We start from the raw sequence: 23,215 nt of genomic DNA, 5'->3' as shown, positions 1-23,215 counted from the left end.
TACCTTCTAGTTCTTCAAGTTCCTCATCTGGAACTGAAAATTCAACAGAGGGTGTGGTCTGTTGCCTACAATCACAAATGTACACATGTATGAATGAGACGATATGTTGTCTCAATCAAAAACCACTTGCTCACTTAAATGTCCCATATATTGTCTCAATCAAAAAGCCACTTGCTCGCTTGACTGTCCCGTATACTTCACATCGTATATATTGTCCCACTAGAGAAAGTTAATTATCCACAACAATATATATTCGCAAACGAGCTTATCCACTATATATTAATTTAAGCATTCCAAAAGTTGTTACTGTATTGGCTCCCCATCCTGTTTAACTCATCCGAGTCTATGCAAGTAGATCCTTGCCCCCATTGTAAATATATATACCTCTGTCCACGCGTACACAGTTGCCACGAGTGCATGCATTTTAAGAGAGTGCTGCCTAGTTGCACCCTCCGATCTACTTTTTATTTAAATATAATATATCTCTGTCTCGCATCGGGGACTCACCTCGATGAGCTCACGTTCTCTGCACCTCCGAGATTCGGCGTTGTACACATGTGGCATCAAGAATGGGTTTGTCATATTTATACTGCCCCACATTCCCGCGATATGCGGACACCGTATAAATTTAAATGTAACAGTGTCGTATTTTTTTTAAGAGTAGCATCCAAAATTTATTATAAACTGCCATTAATAATTTAAATTGAAAAACTAAACGTATTTGGTAATTTCTTAAAACTCTTCACGTTTCCTTACACAAGATGGCTGCCATATTACTTCATTTCCTGTATCATTATTGGCCGTATACGGGCTCAAGTTCAGGGTCTGTTTTCAACTTTAACTATAAAACTTTATCAATGAGAGACAATCGATGTATGGATAACATCGTATTATCTTATATTGTATACCTAATAAAAAAAGTGTACTACTTTTGTTCAAGTTCCGTCATTTTGGTCGGAATACCTACACTATTTAAAATCTGTTTACGAGTAATTGGACCCATACATTTCGTAGTTCTGAACCTAATTTTGGTTAACAATACATGATATCCTGAAAACCATTTCTAATTGAATCGGTGCTTGTTTGTAAAAGAACACCCAATGTTTGACTAACCACGTGTCCTGGAATGACGTACATCATGTCATTATTGACCCGAGATACAACCTACACTCATTTAGAACAAAGCGACCTTACTTTCCACACTAATCTCGTGGTAACAATACATCTGCAGATCTTATATTCCTATGGGTATATATAACTGTCAAAAATAAAATAAAACATTAAGTATCATACAGTACGTTACATTCTATACATTCCTTTCCATGTTCCATTCTATGATCAGTGGAATACAATATACAGTATGACAACCATATCTCGAAGGGAATACAATGGTTCCAGTTTCTCCATCTTATTGATACATGTTTAGGTTTCCATGACATATTTGTCCAGTTAGATCTTCAATTCAGACACTTAAAAAATATTGCATCTCATGATCCAAGTTCAGCCCCCTTCTTACTGAATCTAGCTTCATGATCCAACGTGCCTCATTTTGGCGCAACCTCAATTCTCTGTTGCCACCTCTTCTCCCAATCGGTGTTACCTGTAGTAGACCATGAAACCTGAAGTGTATATGTTCACTTTGAGCAGTGCATGTATTCATATGTTGAGCTAATGGGTACCTTGCCACTGTTCTGGGTTTCCCTTGTAATTAAGGCGTGCAGCACAGGGGTCCCCGAGTAAACCAAGAAAGATAGCATTAGATCACCATAATGAGTGTGAAACGCGACAGAGATAATGCAGCGGAGGATCTTTTCAAGGACTTAAGTGCCGGAGTGGCCATTAATAAAGCAGTCACGCAGGGAAATGTTGGTCAATGAAGGTTTGAAACAGAAGTGAATTCGCTTAGAAAGGTTAAAAAAGACGGAAGCATCTAAATGGTGGGACGGAGCCACGTTGAGACAATATCAGAGACTAGAGAGGGTACCACGTGGTCTCCTCTCACAGCTTTTCCCCCACATACGATGATCTAGAACCAGCTCTTTTTATGCAATGGGAGGAGGAATTGAACAGCAATTCAAACAACTGATGAACATTCTAATAGAAAATGCAAGTAGAAAGGTGAACAAGATAGCTAATGAAATAGATGTGCTAGAGAGGGAGATAGCTGATCTCAAATTGGATAAAGCGACTAAAAAGAACTATGAAATTTTGGAGACAATCCTCAATAAACACGAGGAAGACATTAAACATCGTAAAGCCCGAAAACTTAAAAGGGATGAGGCAGATTATCTGGGAGGCCGGGTATTTACGTTTGCCAAACGATTTGACTATTTAGTTAGACAAGATGATAGATACATCAGGGGCCAGTAGGGCCTCATCCATAAGTGACAAGAGCGTAACATCGAATAGTAGTGTCTCTGTCAGTGAAGATGAAGACCCGGGTCTGGGAACCTCCAATCAAACAAGCACTTTTTTAAGAGAAGTGTGGCGTATAAGAATGGAGAACAGAGAACAAAATATGAGACCAAAAGGAGGAGAGGACACAAAACCAGGAGAGGGCGTAGAGGGGGTCAATACACCAATAGAGAAATGAGGAATGCCGACCAGGTCATGGAGCAAACAGAAATAGACAGTGAAATGGGTATGGAGATGAAGGTCATTAATTTATCGGACAAGGTATTATCAGAAAACAGGATTACAGTTTTAAGTAGAGGAATGATATTTTGTCCTGTAAAAATGTATGATGTCGTGGATACCAAAAAAGATTTGTACCGATTTACCAGACAGTTGAAATTAAAGAAATTCTTTGCAAACACTAATCGTGTCAGTATAAGTACTACGGATGAAATTCCACAGGTTCAATACACTATATCAGATATTAAAAATACAGCCATGTTGTTGTCAATTGCTGAAGATGAGGAGGACCCTATTACTATGCACAAACTGTTAAAAGATCTAGAGTTACAGTATGATATGAGGGAGGGGAGCAGGCTCAGAACAAAATCAAGGTGGACCCCCCAATTATCAATGACAATAACATAGCCCTGTTTTATAAAGCAGTGTTAGCTGAAATTGACAATTGGAAAAGTAATGGTAATACAAATCATTGGTTCAAAGACAACTTGCTTAAATGTGAGCGGGATGCATTGCATGCTTTGGAAGATGATCATAAGATTATAATACGTGAGGCGGACAAAGGGGATGCATGGTTGTCATGAATCGAGTTGATCATGAAAATGAGATGCTGAACCAACTTGGTAATATAAAATGTTACATCAAACTGTCTGCTAATCCAAAATTTTAAATCACCCATATGATCAATGATCAATTGAAGATATGTCACGAACAGGGAAGGACTGGTGAGTGAGGATGAATACAGATTTCTACTGATAGATAGACCCAGGTACCCTTGTTTGTACACGGTGCCAAAGGTGCACAAAGGATTGAGTTTCCCCCCCGGAAGGACAATAATATCAGGGATAGGGGGTCCAACTGAAAAACTCTCCCTGTTTATTGATATATACCTACGACCTTTTGTCTCGAACTTACCATCATTTATAAGAGATACTAAACATCTATTGAATATGCTGTGTGATGTCAGATGGGAGACAGGAATGACCTTGGTATCATTTGATATAGTTGCACTTTATACCAACATAGAACACGAGAAAGGCTTGCATGCTCTTGAATACTTTTTGGACAAACGATCGATGGAATTATTTGATCATACTAACATGCTTATAGAGATGTCAAGACTAGTACTTAAGAACATTAATACACAACAAATATCTAGGAGTCAAAAAGAAAAGAACTCTATTCAAAGAAAACCAATGACATGACAAGTGTTAGTTTTTAGTAGGTGGGAACCACGAAGTCCATCAAGTGTAATTGAATTAAGTCTAATATACGTGGTCATGTAGATCTGGGAAAGAACAACCTCAAGGGTAGGTGAAATGTTCCCATCAGTTGCCGATCTGTTCCGCCATTCTTTACATTATGTGGGTTCTCCTTACCCAGGAGACAGGACTTTCACAGTCGAAGGGATATAGTGGGGACTGTGGGAACCCTGTGACTCAAATATCAGTAAATTGGTGGTACAGATAAAGAATAAAAGTAAGTAGGCAACTGAAAAAAGCAGTGCAAAAAGTGTAAGTGGTGATAAGATAAAATTGAATCAAGCTGAGTAGAGGTGTGATTTTTAATGTTTTCTCTCTGCTTCTCCAAGTCTAAAATGAAGTGAAATAGAAACAGATTTAACAAAATATCTGTTCAGCAATTAATGGTCGACATGTTTCTGCATAAGTGGATAATGTGCTACTGCATTCGTCAGGACCTAGATGTTGCTACTGCTGTTGAATGAGTGAAGAAGAATAAAAAAGGGTATTATATCACCTGCATTTCAGGATGAATATTCCACCAAACTCCCAATATTTGTGGAAGTGGCGCCTCACCCCACCTGGCTGCAGCTCAGGTAATGAGGAGCACCGCTCTATCCGTCGGTGTCTCCCGGCGTTCCTCTGCGCTATCTGGGGAGATGCCGAATGCAGTGGCACATTATCCACTTATGCAGAAACATGTCGACCATGTTTACTTTACTTTACCGCCCTTTTTATGCCTGTATAAACTAGAATTGAAATAGAATTTTAACTGGTGAAACTATATTTATTTTCACTCCAGTTGGATCCACTATATGAAATCACTTACTGGAATGTGGCACAGTCTCTAGATTACTTTGTCAAAGGATAGAGATCGGTGAGCTTGTTTCTTCTGGAATTTCCCTTTGGGTGGCTTTCTAGTGAACTTGGGGTGAAGGTTTTCTCACGAGCTGGACAGCTTTGAGTTTAACACAAGGTGACTTGCAGAACGTGTAGCATGAGGACTATGTACATTATTAGTCAACTATGATCATGAATTTGTTTTTCCCTGTTGTGCTGATGCACTAGCGATAAGAAAACAATTCAAGAATTATTTTGCATGCAGACCTCAGGAAGTCACTCAATGATCATCCTCTTTTCACTTGGGTGATTGGTGAAGATGATTTTGTTGTCTGAGGAATTGTGAAACATAGGAATATGTATATATTTTTTGTATCTATGTAGAGCCCGGAGGAAGTCAGAGATGCGGAGGCATCGTTAACCTGACGAAACACGTGTTGGCTAGGAAGTGTCAGAAGAGTCACATGTACTGAAGATTTTATAATACTGCAAGAATAAAATCTACATGAAAAAAATGAAGACTGGACTTCTTTTAGTTACACGAGGAGTGGTGCTCAGGACATTATCCCCCTGCTCATGTTAAGCGCTCTGATACCCGATGTCTTGGGTCTAGTTCGCAATATATAAAATTCTATTAAAAAAAAAGACATTACCGTAATCCAGTTTGGATAGAACTACGGCCTGGATCACGATCTTCTGAACGAATTGGGGGATCATCCAGAGGATCTTCCTCATCTATTTCAACACAGCGAAAGAGGCAGAGGTAACTTTAGACACCTGAGGTTTCATTGGTAATTTGTCATCAAGTACAAAACCAAAGTTCTTAACCTTGGAAGACAGAGTCGAAATAAGTCCCAAGAAGTCGTGCTAGTGTTAAGGGCCCAAAGCTGGACATGTTTATTTAGGATTATGACCTCCGTCTTATCACCATTCAGCCTTACAGAGTTAGCACTCATCCAGGTTGCCAATCAACTCAAGCCCACATTAAGGTCAGAGGGTCCATGATCCTGAGTAGATGACAAAGAATATAATTTGTTTGTCATCTGCGTATGAGAAAATAGTCAGTCACAATTCTCCACTATGTTTGCCGAAGGCCTGACAGATATTAAATAACAGAGGGCTTAGCACACAGCCTTGGGGGACACCAGAACTTAAAGCTTGAATTTCCGATCCAGCACTGGCTGAGCAGACTTGTAATGTATGGTCCTTACGAAAAGACGTCAGCCAGGCAAGGGCCTTTCCTTCCAGGCCCAAAGATGATAGGCGTTCAAGCAAGATGGAGTGACAGAGTATCAAAAGCTGCACCAAGGTCTAATAAGATCAGCACAGTGGTACCGCCCTCATCAGGGAGTCATCTAACATGTTCGGTGACTCCAAGGAGAGTGAATTTCATACGGTCTTGCCCTGAACCCAGACTGCGAAGGGTGAAAAAATTATTGGGCCTCTACGTAGGATGCGAGATGAACATCAACATGCTTCTCTAAAATTTTGAAAAGCACAGGTAGCCAAGACATTGGTCTGAAGTTTGAACAGATCGAAGCATCCAGATTTGGTTTTTTTTTTTTTTTTAGGAGTGGAAGCACAATTGCGTGCTTCCAACTCTGAGGGACAAGGCCCTCGTGTAATGAAGTGTTTAGTAGATCAACCATCATATGTAATAGTATTGGATCCAGTAGCCGAAGTTTGGACGGTGGTAGGGGATCCAATGAGGAGCCTGATTTGATAGCTTAGAGAATAGTGAGAAAGGTGAAGAGGTCAAAAGTGGGCCAAAGTGACATAGTGGGTGTTAAATTAAAACTATTTATACGGTTACAAAGTTCTTGTTGAGGCTAGTTCATTCGCTGATTAGGAAGGTCTAAAACCCCACGTGAGGAGTTGTTCTTGACGTCTTTGGACAGTTGGAGATAGATGTCAGGCATTTTTTAATAAAGAATTGGGGTCTGTTCTACAAAGTTTGATATTTTTTAATTGAGGTTTTATACTTCATTTAGGCATCTTCAGCATAAGACTTTTTCCACAGGCGCTCAAATCTCTTACAGTGTTTTTTTCCCACTTGAATTGATTAACTAAACCATGGAGCCGGTTGAATAGCTCTGGCTGGGTGGAATGAGGAGAGTGGCAAGATGGCATCCAGCGATTTAACAACCCAAATGTCAATAGGTTTCAGATTATGATCGGTCTTCTCCATTACAACAAGTTTCATGTGCAAAAGTTAGGAGTTTAGCATCGAAACATCCAGCTTAGGCCAAACCCTTGTCTTAATAGCGGTTTTATTAAGCACATGCACAGGGTTGGCAATCTGCTTGGTATACAGTTGCTTGTATGCTGGCCTGCTGAAAATTGTCAGGCTTGGGTTTGACGAGTATAGGCATCATCTCCTACTCTCAAGTAACTTCACATTTTCTGTATGACTGTTTGGAAGTAGATATAATGCAAATCTAGAGCTTGTAGACTACCTTCAGAATTAATGACAATTGGGCACGCACTGGCCTATCCGAATGCACCCGTGGCCCATTCTGATAAAAATTCCTAGAACCAGGACTGCATGAAGATATTCATTTTTTAAAATAAATAGAGTTTAAAAGGTAAAAAGGAATACATGTATATACCCAGCAAGAGAACATACTATCAAACAATCAGCAAAAAAAGCACAAAACGCATGTGCCAATCTAATTTCTGAGTACAATACAAATGTTCTGGAAATCGTGAACACACTTTTGACTTCTAAATGTACTTCTTTTTTAAATGAGCCATGTTTTGCATTCCTTGAAACAACATTCCTATATGTGGTACCCGCAGTGCAACATGCACAGAGCTAGTAGTGAGCTCTGGAACAGAACCCTAACGCATATCTTTCCTGGCACGTCCCGTCTCGACTTAACCCAGAACACATGGACCGGTCGCTTTGAGACGAACGTAAACAAGGGCTGCTTTAGATTAGGAATAGTGTCAGAAGGCAGAGCGACAACTCCCGTCAACATTTTGGGAACTGTATACGGCTTCCTTTTGAGCTCACTCCCCACTTTACCGGGTCAGAGGCGGTCCCTTTCATCCCATATCGAACCCCGGCAACAACTTTTTACTCCATAAAGGAGGTCTCTGTTGGGGACATAAAAGGTACCTTTAAGCGGGTGCGCCACATGTTGGTGCCTGGTGAACTTCTGGTGCACCAAGGGCCTCGACATGGCTGCCCCCACCCTCAACCTGCTGTCCACAATCTGGCTTTGTTGAAAAACTCGGCGACTTTCACCATCCCTTCCCCAGGACCGCCCTCCGGGGCCCACGGCCAGAAAGCGCCGAGGAGGAGCCGCGGTGACCTCACAGGTGGGCTGAACCTCTGCTCACTTGTGTGCGCACGGGAATTTAAACTCCGCTTAAGCGTGCTCGGCGTGCAGACTCAGCGCGCGCAGGACGGGACCGCCGTGGGCCCCACGCGCATGCATTCACCGAAGGCGACAAGGCAGTCACGTGCGGACGTTCCTACGCGCCACCCGCTCGACGTGTTAGAAGCATTGGCACAAGTCTGGCAGGCATTGGCTACAGCATGCAGATGCCGGGGTGTCTACAGAGGAGCACGGAGCCGTAACAGTCTGTTTCTGGGCTTTGCCAATACAAAGGAAGAACACGCCAGATAAGGTGCGTACTATGTGCATGTTTACAGCGTTAACACTGAAGCGCGAACAGACTGCTGAGACTACAAGTGTGTGGGGCTTTTAAGGGGTGCCCCCTGAGGTCTGCATAGAAGACCCATAAAAGTATAGGTACATTTCGGATCGATGGCATCAAAAGTCTTGAAAGTACTGTGTAAGGTGACTTGAGGGATGTGAGAAAAGACACTACCGACGTTAAATGAAAACTCCAAAATACAGACCAGGAAAACGGGTAAAATGCTCAGATAGCTGTAAACAGCCGAGCCCTGTCATGAAGCAATACCTCTGGTACCCAAAGATTAACAAGGCTGAACACCGCTAACAAACACTGCGGGCTCTTGTTGAGTGAGTTATAGCATCCGTCAATGATATTTAAATGCAAAATAGACTAACAAAATACAGTAATTACCTGTTAAGGCTATGTGGGACCCTAAAAACATGACAATTTAACTATTAAAATAAAGGCGCTTTTAAACCCCCCCTCAAGCCCCGTGGGCAAATGGCACACGTGCGCTATAACAGCACCATGAAAGAGGCCGGTGGGAGACACCGCTCCAGCGCGGACTCAGAAATACCCTATAAGGCCCCAGACACAGGCATCAGCCCCCGGAGCCAACATCCTAATCGTGTCTGTTCCGAAGAGCTGGACGGTTTTATGAGTGGTTTGATCACAATGTACACTGAAGATGCAGAGGGAAGGCTTCCAAGCGGATGCACCGAGCAGGAGGCAGAGGCTGGGTGCCTAATGCACTCGGGGCTCATTACTTTACGCACTTTCGCAGGGCTTCCTTGGTGGCTATGACAGAAAGCAGTATGTGGGCTTAGAGGCAAGCTGCCTCAAGTGGAAACCGTGGCACAGTACGGCGTACTTAAGGGAATCCTTGGGCAAGAGCAATATACGACAGTCTATGAACAGTTTCTGCAGTGGGTATTATCAAAGACCGTTTTGAAACACAGAATTAATATAGTGTACGTTAAGTAAAAAGCATTTATAGTCTGCCGTTCATGTTGTAGGTGCGAATGCTACCTCAGGGATATTTGGCAGACCACAGAGCCTTGAGGCAGAGAAATGCTAAGATCGTGTTCTGCATGCACGGGCACTATTTCCGTGTATCGTGTTTTAGATACATAGCAAAAATGTTTTGTATAGAAAAACACTGAAGGGAGGGATTTGTGATGCATAAGCACTTTATTTTGATGTGCATTGTAGAAGAGTTGTTCTACAAGCGAACACGGATTCTAGGATGTGCATGAACGGATATATGCCCTGCACAGAAAAAGACTGCTGCGGAACGAACATCAGCAGAAATATGTTCTCTACGAAAAGATGCGAGTGGGGGAGCGCGCTTTGTTCAAGTGTATTTTAAGGCTGTGTTTGACAAGCAAAGACTGTAGGTATGCATTCTAGCACATTAATGGCGCGTAGACACTGTGGTGTGAGTAAACAAACATAGAAAAAACGTGGACTGCTTTATATACACAATCCAGCAGGGGATTAGTGGACCGCAACTCTATGATGTGTGCTGCAGACCACAGCATATATGCTTGGTATAGTGGAGGAGTACTTATTGTATGATGCATGCAGTGTTATTGGATATTGGGTGTGTACCGTGTAGTATCTAGAAGTAATAGGCTCGAGATTGTTGTGCCAACATTAAGTCAGTTGTAGAGGTGACAGTATCTGTAGTTGTAAGTCAGTATCCTCAGTCACCTTCATAGATGTGACATGCTCTATGTCTGTGCCAATCTGCTTAGCCATAAATCTGTAGAGATGAAAGACTCAGTTTCATAGTGCCAAAAGCAGGTCTTGGAGGCAGCGGGCTCTATAATCTTGCACCAGTCATTTTACTACATCATTTCCTCCTGATCTCCAACCACCCGCTTCATTGTTCCTTAGAATACACAGGTTCCGCATCTCTGCACCATTCTCATGGTCATCGTGTTCTAGAGGTGCACAGCTATACATCAATGTGCCAACTCACTGAGCTATTGGGTGGTAGTGGTAAAAGACGGTGGACCCAGTGCAAATTAGCACAGCTCATCCCAACCTACATATAAAGAAATCTCTGAACGGCGCACCCCACCTACTGGCCCTACTCCTCTAATCCTATTAGACACTGTGCCAGTCCATTGAGTCAGGGAGACCCTGTAATAACATGCTGTGTACAGCCTATCTCTCACACTATTTGTGGTTATAGAAAGGCTTGAGGTTATTGTGCAAATCTCCAAAGCTGTTCAGTCATTGAGATGAAACGATCTACCGGTCAGTGGCAGTCATTTGAACCATGTAATCGTAGAGGTGAAAGCGTCTACTTCCTGGAGAAATTCCCTTAGGCTCATCGTCCGTGTACAAGTAACAGGCTCTGTATGACAGTGCCAATCTGACCTCGAGTTAACAAGACTGAAAAGCGTCCAACCAGAACACCATAGGCAACTTAGTCATGTTTGCAGTATAACCTCCGTTTCCCATTTAGACTACTTGTATGAAAACATCCTGGGACACACAGGAAAAGAGAAGGCCGGCCACTCATCCTCTACTCGCCAGATCATTCTTTGCTCCTGCACTATTGTTAATGCTCCCTCATGCCCTAACACAAACACCCTCTTCTAGCCTCAGTACACTGCTCTGAACTAATACTGGTGATTTTGTATTTTGGTAATTGACAACACTAATTCTAATATTTTAACTCTTCTTCCTGCACACCTCGCCCATTGATCTTCTAAAAGGCATGAGCCCGAATTTTCACTTCAACATGGAGACATATACTTGGACTTTGGGACTGTTCTGTGTGCTTTTTGCCACAGGACAATGCACGGCAGGACAACTAAAAAGCAGCAAGCCCTCTTCACGGCACCCTCGTTCAACAGACAATGGAGAATCAAACAGAAAGTGTGGCTACACGTTCCTGGTCCCAGAGCAGAAAATAACGGGACCCATCTGCATCCACACAAAGGGACCGGTGGCTGAGAAAGCTCAGCTTACACGGATGGACTTAGAAGATCTGAAGGATGTGCTGTCAAAGCAAAAGAGGGACATTGAGACTCTTCAGGTGGTGGTGGATGTGGATGGCAACATAGTGAATGAGGTGAAACTCTTGCGGAAGGAGAGCCGTAACATGAACTCCAGGGTCACACAGCTCTATATGCAACTTCTGCATGAGATTATCCGAAAGCGAGACAACCTACTTGAGCTTTCCCAGATTGAGAACAAGATACTCAATGTCACAGCACAGATGCACAAGATTGTAGCCAGGTCTAGGGACCTGGAGGTGAAGTATGCCTCGCTGATTGATGTGGTCAACAACCAGTCTGTGCTGATCTCTATGCTAGAGGACCAGTGCCTAAAGGTCTTCTCTCGTCGGGACCGCCATGGTTCTCCTCCACTTGTTCAGGTTGTGCCTCAACACATTCCAGAGCGGCAGCAACACAGTCCTAATGTGCTGGGTGGAAATGAGATCCAGAGAGACCCAGGGTATCCAAGGGATGGTGTCAGTCGTCTGCAACCCCCACTGGCTCCTTCTCCAACCAGAAGTCCCTTCAGAGCGCCCCCTGTGGCCGTCATCAATGAAGGTAAGCATATATGTTTGATGCACTGCACCTAGTCACACAAAAAAATGTATCCTTGGAGGAGGTTATTCTGTAGTTATATCACTTTCACGAACTATTACAAAAGGTCAGTTCCAATGAAGAACTCTGCCCATCTAATATTTTCAAACTAATTATTGAAGAATGTCGCTGCAACAAAACATATGATCCAGTCTCTTCAAGTCCCTCTGAAAAATGCATTGAAACAGGCAATTGTTAAGCTACCATGGAGACACTTTGGGTGAGGTTTATCACATTTATAATACACAATAGTGTAGGTTAAGCTCTCGGTGCCCACCAACAGGGTTCCACAGTGGTAGGTCAAGAGTCTTTGAGAAACTACAGCTTTGTCACGGAATGTTCACACACCATATGGCAGGTGTTTACATGATATATTTTCAGAAGAGTAACTTCACAATTATTAGGGCACGACGTTTGAAATAGCAAATACGTTACTAAACTACTTCAGTAGCAAATACGTTCCAGAAAATCACAGGACATCATTAAGGAAAAGGTGAAATCATAACAGTGATCTTACTGCAGGGACGGCTTTTCTTGAGAACCTAGTAAATACATTTTCATTTACATTCTGTTTTGTGAGGCTCCCAATGGTGATACTACTAGAGCATACTACTGGGGCCACAGCCAGGGTGGGTAAGTGGAGGGGGGGGGGGGGGGCACGAGGCCCAAGTTGCCTCCTCCTATGCAGCAGGGCTGGCCTAAGGAACCTTCAACTGTCCATTGGGGCTACAGCCAGCTTTAAGTACTTTTTAATGTGACCATAACTGGCCTAAGGGGCCCCCAATAAGGCCACAGTCAGCTTAAGGAGTCTACTAATCGGGCCAAGCCTCGTCTTGTAAGCCCCTAAAGGAGGCCACACACTGTTCAGAAAACCCTCAAAGAATCTACATTTTGGTTGGGCGCCACTCTGACATGGCCATATATTTATGCAATTTCCTAACACGGCCACGTCCTGCGTAGGAGTCTGTTAGAATATTGTGTGTTCTTGTCAGTAGATGCCTAAATACAGGGACCCCAATGAAACTTCGAACTATCATAGAGGTCAACAAAATTAAAAAGAAAAGCAAAGCTCAAGAGGCCATATCTGGTGAACGTTTCCCAAAAAGGAAAGCATGCTTCCCCTTTGTTTGAGAATATCCCACTTCATCTGGTTATGAAAATATATTTTATCACTTATACATTCAATGGAGAGCTTTGATGCAACTTGATCCAGATTTGCAGGACCTTACAGTAAGTTCTGTACCACTGCAGGTAACTCCCTAGTACAGTCTACCTCACTAATGCATTTCACTTAGGTTAATCCTACATCACTGCAGAGAACTGCAGGTGCAGTCTCACCAATTATTGCAGAAAACATCCGACACTACTTCGCATAACCCCCTACACCCGTCAATAATCCAGTATAGCCTGCACTACTTCGAGAGATTATAATAGTCTCATCCAGTAATAAAGAAAGAATTATCCACACCAATTTAGACAACTCCTTGTTCAATTGTGCCTCCTGCTGCAAGATAGTAAGTTATGTTCTACACTACACACAGCTCCATGTACAACTTCATCCAAAAATACACTTGCCAATTTCCACATTACTAAATGAACCCTCTACGTCACACCCAGAATCGAACACTACAAGATCTTCAACACTGCTTCAAAACACACACATTTAAACGAGAAATACAGAATACAGGAGAGCATTCCAGACTCCTTGTGAGAAATCCAAATAGTCTTACTTAGCACTGTAGAATATTACAGCAAATTTCACATTACTATAAAATGTCACGTGAAGTTTTACAGAACACTACAACAAACTTTACTCTACTTCAGAGAACTCACTATGGTCTGACCCAGAAATGGATAATTTAACAGTGTTTTCTAAACTACTTGAGAAATCCGAATAGAATCTCCCTTATAAATTGAGAAAATCACAGGAAATTGTATATCACTATAGAATGTCCTCTAAAGTATCACATAATACTGCAAAATAGTACAGTACTTTAGAGACCTCCCGATACAGATCCAGGAAGTAAAGTAGAATATTAGAGTAAACTCTTTATTATTTGATAACTCACAATACACTATTGACTGGTCACGGTAAATTATGGCATATCTTATTCTAGAAACATCTTGGTACAGTTTTGTAAAGGGACTCACTGATGCAAAGACACCTTGTTATATAGACTCCTTGCTGCGGACAAATCCTACCGCAGAAACTTCTTGATGCAGGCACTGTAGTAGAAATAATGAAATGCATTCACACTATGGCATTGTGGCCGCCATGCTGCACAGCCTGGTATAGAGATTCCCTGAAGCAGACATCATAATACTGAGACACCACGATACAAACACATACTGGTGTAGACAATCCCTAATGTAAATATACCTTGCGATAGACACTCCTAGTGCAAACACACGTTATAGACTAGAGACACCCTGATGCTGAATCTTCCAAGGATAGGAACCGCTTGATAAAGACACACTTTGGAACAGATATTCATTGACAAGGATACTCTGTGAAATATGGACTCCCATGTTCAGACAGGTCTAGGCGTCAGGCCTCCTGAATGCAAATAAGCATCCTGGTATGGAAATGCAGTTATATCCTTGTACACAAATCTCGACGCAAACAATCAGTGGTATAGACTTTCTAGTGCAGCTGGGTCGTAGTATAGAGACTTCCTTGTGAGAATCTGGTGCTGATACACCAGATCTGTTGCACACCCAGGCGCAGAGATTCCTAGAAGAAGACTCCATGTTATTGAGGATACCCGATTCAAACGCACAAGTAGCCTCCCTCGTACTAATCCCTTCATGAAGAGACTGTGTGATGCAAACACACACCTTTGTATTGAAACTGATGCAGAAACATTCCAGTATAGCAACTACTTGATAAAGACACTCCTTGGTTCAGAGATTCACTGATACCCTGGCATTGTAACTGTAGTTATATGGTGTTTACTACCCCTGATGAGGCATTGAAACGCTTTACAGCGAGTATCAAGCTACTCCGGAACCTACATTTAGTGGTTAATCCAGTTGTTCAATGTTGGTTATTGGGATTAGTCATGTGCTCTCAAGAAAAATAACATTGCATACATTTACTCCAGTTACTCTGTGATAGAGAATATTAATACCAGTTAGGTGTAATCATTAGTGGGGGGCTATGTGGTTTCAGGTGAATTGTTGGTGGAATAGGCTAGCAGAGTTTAGGTAAAGTTAGGTTGCAGGGATAGCGTTTCAAGGCAAGAGAGGTTCTCATCTAAGAAGAAAGATGAGAGATTAAGGAAGACATACATGAGACGAAGAGGAGACTATACTCCGAAATGGAAAGCCTACGGAGGATGGGAGTTAAGGTGGCTGCTCTGAAGAAGGAAAGTAGAGGAATCAAGCAGAAGTCAGTCAAGTTCAATCAGGTTTCTGAGATGACCAGCAATCTTAAGGATGTAAGCTGTAAAAAGCAATCTGAGGATGTAAGCTGTAAAAAGCAAAAACATTACACAAAGTGCTCCTTATCCGGGGTAGACATGTGAGTTCTAGTACACTTCACTTAAACATAAAAGAGTCTAGCCTGCTGTATGCCAACCCTAGGACAGCCCTTTTAAACAAAGTCGGAACTATACCAACCTTGGTATGGGATCCATACACTGCACAAGGGGAGTTGGTGATTAATGAAATACCCTAACCTGTATTGAAGGTATTTTTTCTTTTTCGTGTTCTTTTTTACTCACTCACTAAATAGAATTATGAAATTGGCTGAGAGCGTCTCATTAATACGAAGACATATTACAGTTGTTTTGTTACCTACACCCATTCTAGGTTATTTCTACGGCACAGCAGAGTAACTGCTGATATGAAAGGGACTTGAAGCTAACATCCCAAGTGTATGTTATACGCACGTGTATGTATGTGGCCAGTGTATTATATGCATTTTACGAATACAGGATACAAAGTAATGGAGGCCTGTGGGTTTCATTTGGAATGCCGCTGGCCTGTCCCTGTGCACAAGATGGAGGTGCTTTTGTTTTCCCAGACCGTAGAAGTATACTGCTGACAGTCCTGAAGCAGGAGAAAGGAGACCTAGTCACTGAAGTGGGGACCAAGGAGACAGGGCTCCTATGGAAAGGCGATAAGGCCTTTTTGCTGACAGAAGTTCTAAATAATCTTCCCGTACCTCTCGCAATTGGTAGATGGGTGAAGGAGGAGTGCAGGGGTGGGATTAAGTCTCTGTTGTTCAGAGTGTTAAGGATACTTTAGGAGAGAACATCATATTTCCTCTTTCCTGATCACAGTCTTCTTGGCTGCTCCCCTACTACATGTAAGGACATTTTGCAGTCATAAGGATCTTATTGTGTGCTTTTACCCATTCTGCATGGTACAGCTTGGAAAAATATAATAATGTATGGATCACATTAGTCTTCCCTTGCTTAGAGGTGAGGGAAAGCTTCTCAATACTTTTAGAACTACAGATAAAAGTACAATTTCTAAGCCGGCACAATGGATCTCTCGGAAAAAGGTCAAACAATGTACACTCGCCTAGTTTCTCACTAGTTTTTGGGGAGGTTGTGATAGGCTTGCTCATAGTTATAGCTGTATAGCAAGTAGGATTTGGGAAACAGATGTATTATGTTGAAAGTGGGATCAAACATGGATCATTTTTACACAGTAAGTACATAAAAATGAAAAATTGACCAAAATGTCTCAGCTTACACATGTTTCTTCAGTACCCAGACAGAATACGGCATGAGATGAAGTCAACAAAAAAGTGAAAAGTTAAAAAGCATGTTTCTTACATCCAGCTGCCATAGGGCGGGAACACTGCCAACCATGATCATTCTTTTCCTGCCAGCTCCCATCCTCAAAATGAATTCAGAATTTAGCATTTAGCTAAAGGCACTGCCGAGAATGGAAAGCCACAGAAAAACAATGTTTGGAGGCAGTAGAAGGATTATCGTTCCAGTACAGGGTGCATAATGCCACTGCTTACAAATTAATACAACTGAGTAAATTAATCACTATATGTTTAATCTTGAGCAGGAATTCGGTATTCGAGTGGCGTCCACAGAACAGAAGGCTGGATATGATGTTATGGTTAGGCAAGATTAACCAATACATATTCAGAACTAAATTAATGAGCTTAAACTGTCATGAAACGGACCAGCTGGTTCATTCATGACAGAGGAGGTACGCAAAAGTCTGAGAACTACTCCTCCACGAAAATTCTGTGATGTGTTTGAGTATATTGGCTACAAGGAAATGGTTTGAATTCAGCATGGTGGCAAGGAGTCACTCTAATCAACACATGGAAACACCCCCTTGTCACTGGCCATCTATAGCTACATCCTACACAATTAATGGATCCTTGAACGACAATCACACATTCCTCAAAAAACCTTAAACCTTAAAACACTCACTGCCTCAAGTTTCAAAAGGCACCACGAAGGTTGACCAGTTGGGAGAGATGCTTGACGGAGAAGCTTGGCAACTCTGACATAGGCAGCATGAGGTTACCCAGGTCACTCAGTGGTGAGGAGCAGTACCGGACACTAGGTTGGTAAGTAGTGGGCTCTGTGTAAAACACAAAGCTATCAATATAACTCTAGTCTAGAAACCCATCCGTCCGAGGGTTTATGAGAGCTCTTTGTCACTTTTCAATATAGAAGTTGTCTGCCCAGCGCAACGGAAGCTACAAAGGTGTCTGAAACGGAGGCAGCCTTTCTGAATTGGGCATATCCACAAAACAAGAGACATGGTTAGCAGTCACTTTAAAGCTAAAAACAGACAGTGGCCATGTTGGATGGGTTCCAACCAAAACGTAATCTTTGAGTAGGGAGGATGTTCGCAGGAGAGAATAGGAAGGGTGGGGCAAAGCCCTTACCGATCAACTGCATGACCCCGCTGTCAATCCTGGCTGATTGCCAATTGGTGGAAAAGTGGTAGACACTTAGCCCACTGAAAGATGGAAGGAGAGGGCAACTTTTTGATCCACCCCTGCTTTGAAAGTGTGGTACATTTGTTTAAGTGTTTGGACTGGGTGGGAGTATTGCCTCTACAAAGACTGCTGAGCTCCCGAACGTTCTACATTGCTGAAGGAACTCCCACGCAAGTGAAGCTAGGTCCAGTCCTGCTATTTGTGAAGCACTACAGGGACAAGTCTACCTTTTCACGAAAAATCTGCAAGCCACAGCAAAGCAAGTGGACTGGACATACTCTAAAAACCTGGTAGAATGCATAAAGGCATGTTTGTGTAATATGACAGTCAAGTCCATGGACTGGGTCACTGTACCAGCAGAACACATGCTGTACTTCAGGATCTGTTTGGAGTATCCAAGAAATCACTTAACAATTCAGATTTTTTTTTCTTTAGGTGCTCTGGAAACACTGACTGCCAATTTTGAAAATATCTTTTGTTCTGATTCATCAACAGTCAAAGATAGCCACCCACTGGTTTTTAGACCATTTAATTGGGGGAAACTTTAGAACAGACTGTTACACTGGCGACTTTCTCGCAAAGGGATTGGCATTTCCTTTGCTCTTCGCAGTCCCTGCTTAAAATCAAATCCTCCCATCTGCTAGTCAAAGAGTGACAGCCAAAGTTCTTTCCAACACGTGCGCCAGACATTAATGGCTTAGTGAATGCCTCCACCACCAAAAGCAGTGAAACCGAATCACTGCAACTAATTCTAATAACTATTCTATGTTGAAGAAATGCAATGCCAACTCAGACATCTTAGCTAACCACAAATCAATCACAAGCCTCCAGCATCCAAACAAAATCTTGGAATGAGAGGACTTGGCCGGTATAATAGCGCAGCCACCTACAAGATCACGTAACCGGAATCTAAGCAACAAGAGAAACCAAAACATCAGTGGTTAGCATGAGTGGGTCTAACAATGCACTATCATGCTCATGAACTATTAGCAGCACTTGACACCACTGACCATTACAATCTAACTGAATGTCTAAAGGAATGAACTGGAACTTTAGACTTTGGTCTAGAGGCAATATCATTTTTCTTCTAAGATCTTAAAAAACAACTAACAAACAGGTCATCCTATTCCCATCATAAGGTGTGCTTTGTTTACCACAGAGGTCTGTTTTCTCTCCCCTTCTGTTGAGAGTTTATCTCTAGCTCATGGAATCAAACTCCACAGCCTTCAGTTTCAGATATATGCAGTCACTCAGAGCTGCAGACATCTAGAAAAGGAAATTAAACAAATGTGGAATTTATCTGTTAAGTGAATTCATGCAAAAGGAGCAGGCGCCTTTGAAATATTTCTCACAAGTGACAGTGAAACCCTGGCCACTTTGAAGATTATAATCACCGAGACCTGATGAGTTTGGTTAAGGATTCAGAAATGTACTTCTGCCTCGTTAATACAGAATTTGAAAGGCTGACAGAGTATCGTGCTCCTCTCCCAGAAGCTCCTGGACTTTCAAGACGTAAATACACCAACAAGTTGTGCAAGTTAAGGTGAGACAGATACTGACATTAAAAGGTTTTAATGCACTGTGTTGTTACTAATGTACCAGTCACAGCCAAAATACTAGTAGTCTAACAATTGGGTTTTTAAAAAGTGTCTGAAGAGTGAATGTTAGTGCTGCCTATGTATAGAGATTTAATGTCGGGAATATCAAGGTTGGTAATAACGACTACCAAACAGTGACTAGGATCTTTATTGAAAACCTTGGGCTCTTGGCCTAATAACTGAACCAGGATCTCTGAACAAGGATTGGATTTGCTACCCCTATGAGAAAAAAGTGGGCAAGGCCTGACTAATCAAACAGCGAGCGGATGTTCATTTGTGACCAGCAGCACGCATACCTATTTATAGTAGGCTTTGAAGACGGTGTATTGAAGTCTTCTTCTGAAATTAGAAAACAGAGGGTTTTGGACTCTGGGCATAATTTCAAATAAAATAACTAAGCACATTCGACAGAAGACCCTTTAGCAGGGCTCAAGCTAAGACACAATTCTCGCCCATTTTCATTGGTCTTTTGCAATCTTGACACGGTTCCTAGTGATTACTTATTGGGTTCTGAGGGGATTTAAGAATAAAGTCTGCTTGGCTCACTTTGCATTGGACCTCAGGTTTGCATCTTCTTGAAGCCATTTCTCTAGAAACATCCAGATGTTACTGTGCACAGGAGATGGTGGCAGGCAGAGTGCAACATTTCCAACTAGAAGATGCAAGCCTAACTAGAAATCTGCTGTAAAGAGCTGCCACCACAAACTTCCCAGAAACATGCTGTATTGACTTCAGGCAGATAAGAAAGAAGGCGGATCACAGAGAACAGCACTGAAAAGAAAAACACTACACCCAAAGTTAATCCTTTATATGTGGAAGAACTGAAAAAGGAAGGTCACAAGCAGTAGCACACTAAAAATAGGACAAATGGAGGAGGACAATGGCTTTACCTAGTGTGCTGTAAATTAGCAGGTAAAATCTATAAAAATATGTATTCTCAACTTTAGGAGTAGGTCTACCTTTATTTAGCTGCAGTAGAAAATATTCTCTGAATCTGCGATCTTACATTCGCTGCCAAAGTCGCTCATTGGTAGCACAATGGTGTGCAAAATCTGCACACTTATGCTCCCATTACACCATTATAGCCACATCAGTTTATGGAGTCGTGTCAAGTGATCAAAACCTGCAAACCTGTTTCATATGATCCCAGTGGAATGCAGTATCCAAAACATTTACACATTGTGATCGAACCCTCCACCTCCTCATTCCGCCGACGATCATCACTCCTGTCATGGTAGCCTACTTCAGAAACACCTCCTGCTCCACACGGCCTTATCCTGGTGTGCATGCAGCATACACAGTTAACGTCCCTCACTGTCAGGGAAAACCCCCTGGTTATAACCTCCACCCAAACAAAATCTCTAGCTACTTAATGGAGAACATCACAATTAAAGCCTAACAGTCATCTTTATCCTGTTAAAAGTACTTTAAAAAACAAACAAAAAAATAACGCATTTCTATATTCAAGCATGAACGAATTCATGATACGGGCAGCATGGAATGAAACAAAAATAGGACCATAGCAATAACCGTGTGTCATTGATAGTTCACCACAATACAAATCGTTCAACTACAATACTACTTTCCCGCTAGTTCCCATCCACGTTCTCCGATAGCAACATATTAAATATTGCAGATCATAATTCTAAACATTCTAGGACTTCAACATCTGTTTTAACTGTTTTCCTCTGAATTTCCTCTGCAATAGCCCACTCTAATACATCTCTATCTCAGGTCTTTGGGGAGGGAACACGTGATCTCATCCATCGAATAGCAATACAGCATTTTGCCAATACTAACCCAGATGAAGCAAATTTATATTTGGCCTTCAGCCCCTGGGTATAAGATTAAAGCAGAAAGTGTTGCACTGTGAGTTGGATTCAGGTCTTTAAGCATCAGACATTCCCCTTCTTCCTATTGGTCAATAGCCATATCTCTGCTAATGTTGCAGAAGGCCTGCAACCACAAGATTTCCAAGGATCTATAACAAGCATTTACAATGCAACGGTTTCGCCTTTGGAAAAGTTTAAGCTATTGGCATTGTAAATGACAAAATTAGTATTTATGTGTTGGTTTTGAAAACAGATAAATAAATGGCATTGTCATTTACATTGCAAATAGCTAACTTTTCCAAAAGGCGAAACCGTTGCATTGTAAATGCTTGTTTAAATCTGGTCACCCTATCTTATATACATTGGACACAATCTGTTTACTGAGCTGGCCAATAGGGCAGAGCTTAGAAGACTGCCGAAGAGCAGGGTTTACAAAATCCCACGTGGATACCAAATATCACACAACACGGGCAACTCACATGTTGCTGGCAACCCCTCAAGTGACACGCCCCTCCCGCGCCTGACAAACGAGCACTGCTGACAGTGACAGGGCAGCGGGTGGCTCGCACTGCGCTGCTCTTGTTGAAGAATAGCGCCCTGTCCCAGAGTCCGTGTCTGCCCGGGACAGACTCCCAACGGCAGACGGCTGACTACGCCACGCTCTACCTCCGAGAGCCACGAGCAGCCATTTCCGGTTCTGCAGCAGCAACAGAAGCGACGGTTTCAGTTTTTCTTGGGCAATGGGCGTGCCCTCTTTTTTTCGGGGCCTGGTCAGTTATTCTAACCAATAGAAGGGTTCCTTGAAACTTCAACCAACAAATGACCTCTCGCACGCTTGTCAATCCGTCCCAAACCTGCAATTGGTTGCCTCACTGGAATGGTATCTCTTTTTGTGCTGCTTATGCTTTGAAGCAAAGGAGAGGTAGTCGGATATTTGAAGTCTTTTGCCCGGGGCGGAAGGTAAGACTCACGTTTGGATTTCTCATATTTCTGACTCAGGGTTTTTTGCATGTAATTGCCAAAGAGGGATAGCGTGACAAAATAAGTTATATTTAGGTGCTGATATGGGGAGCGGGTTACTTATTCACGAGAAGCAGAGTCAGCGCCCCTACGAACAGCCCGTTCCACATTCAGTATTTAACAAGCTACTGCCCGGCCGCCATCTTCGCCGAAATGGCGAAAACAAACATTGAGAGAAAAAAAAAGTAAACCCGCCCACCGCCGCAATGATGTTCTTAAAGGGGCGGGATGAGTAAAAAATCCCCGGAACGCCCACGAATCTGGTCCGGCCATGACGGACAGATCTCTGTTCTAATGGCTAGCCTCCATTTATGGAGCTAGCCAATGGAACAGAGGGCGGGACTAAGCCCTACACTGTAGGGACATAAGATTTCTCCTGGGCGGAGCTAGGAGCTCCGACGCCAGGCGAAACCTAAAAAGGGGAATGCTTCAGAACCTGATGAATGGTCCGTGAGTGAGCTCATCCCCACCCCTCATTAATGTAACGAGAAGGTGTTACTCATCCCAGCAAGCCTTTAGTCGCTGCTTTTTACAATTGTCCTCATCCGCTCACAAAGAAGCGCATGTAAGCTGAGCCACAATATGGTGTAATATTAGAGCAGGAAGACCTAATCCACCCTCCGCTCTATCTAACTCAAGAAAAAAGTAATCATACCGTGCTCCTCTTGCCCACCCAAACCAGAGAAATCAAAAGCAGATCTATTTAGCTAAATGTGGACTGGGAAATTTTGCATAGTGCATTTTGGAAATGATATAGGCAGTCGAGCGAGAACACCATCTTCGCAAGTGCGATATAACCCATTATGGAAAGAGGGGAGAATATTCCATAAAGTGGTGGCATTTCAGATTCCCTCAGGACTCTGCCTAA

At 42.5% G+C, this 23,215-nt stretch overlaps 2 protein-coding genes across 12 annotated transcripts in view; one reads left to right on the top strand and one right to left on the bottom strand.

Moving 5' to 3' along the window:
- RALGPS2 (Ral GEF with PH domain and SH3 binding motif 2) overlaps positions 1-23,215 on the bottom strand; it is an 890,309-nt gene that overhangs the window by 285,147 nt on the left and 581,947 nt on the right. The gene's annotated exons all lie outside the window — the stretch shown is intronic.
- ANGPTL1 (angiopoietin like 1) overlaps positions 8,105-23,215 on the top strand; it is a 48,605-nt gene continuing 33,494 nt past the window's right edge. Inside the window, exons 1-2 of the mRNA XM_078642127.1 lie at positions 8,105-8,351; positions 11,093-11,935. Coding sequence (XP_078498253.1) covers positions 11,095-11,935 — 841 coding nt within the window. The 5' untranslated portion in view covers positions 8,105-8,351; positions 11,093-11,094. The remainder of the gene's footprint in view (positions 8,352-11,092; positions 11,936-23,215) is intronic.

The sequence above is a fragment of the Lissotriton helveticus genome, chromosome 1_1 (genome assembly GCF_964261635.1).
Source record: "Lissotriton helveticus chromosome 1_1, aLisHel1.1, whole genome shotgun sequence".
Lineage (NCBI taxonomy): Eukaryota > Metazoa > Chordata > Amphibia > Caudata > Salamandridae > Lissotriton > Lissotriton helveticus.
This window is presented reverse-complemented; position numbering and strand designations above follow the sequence as displayed.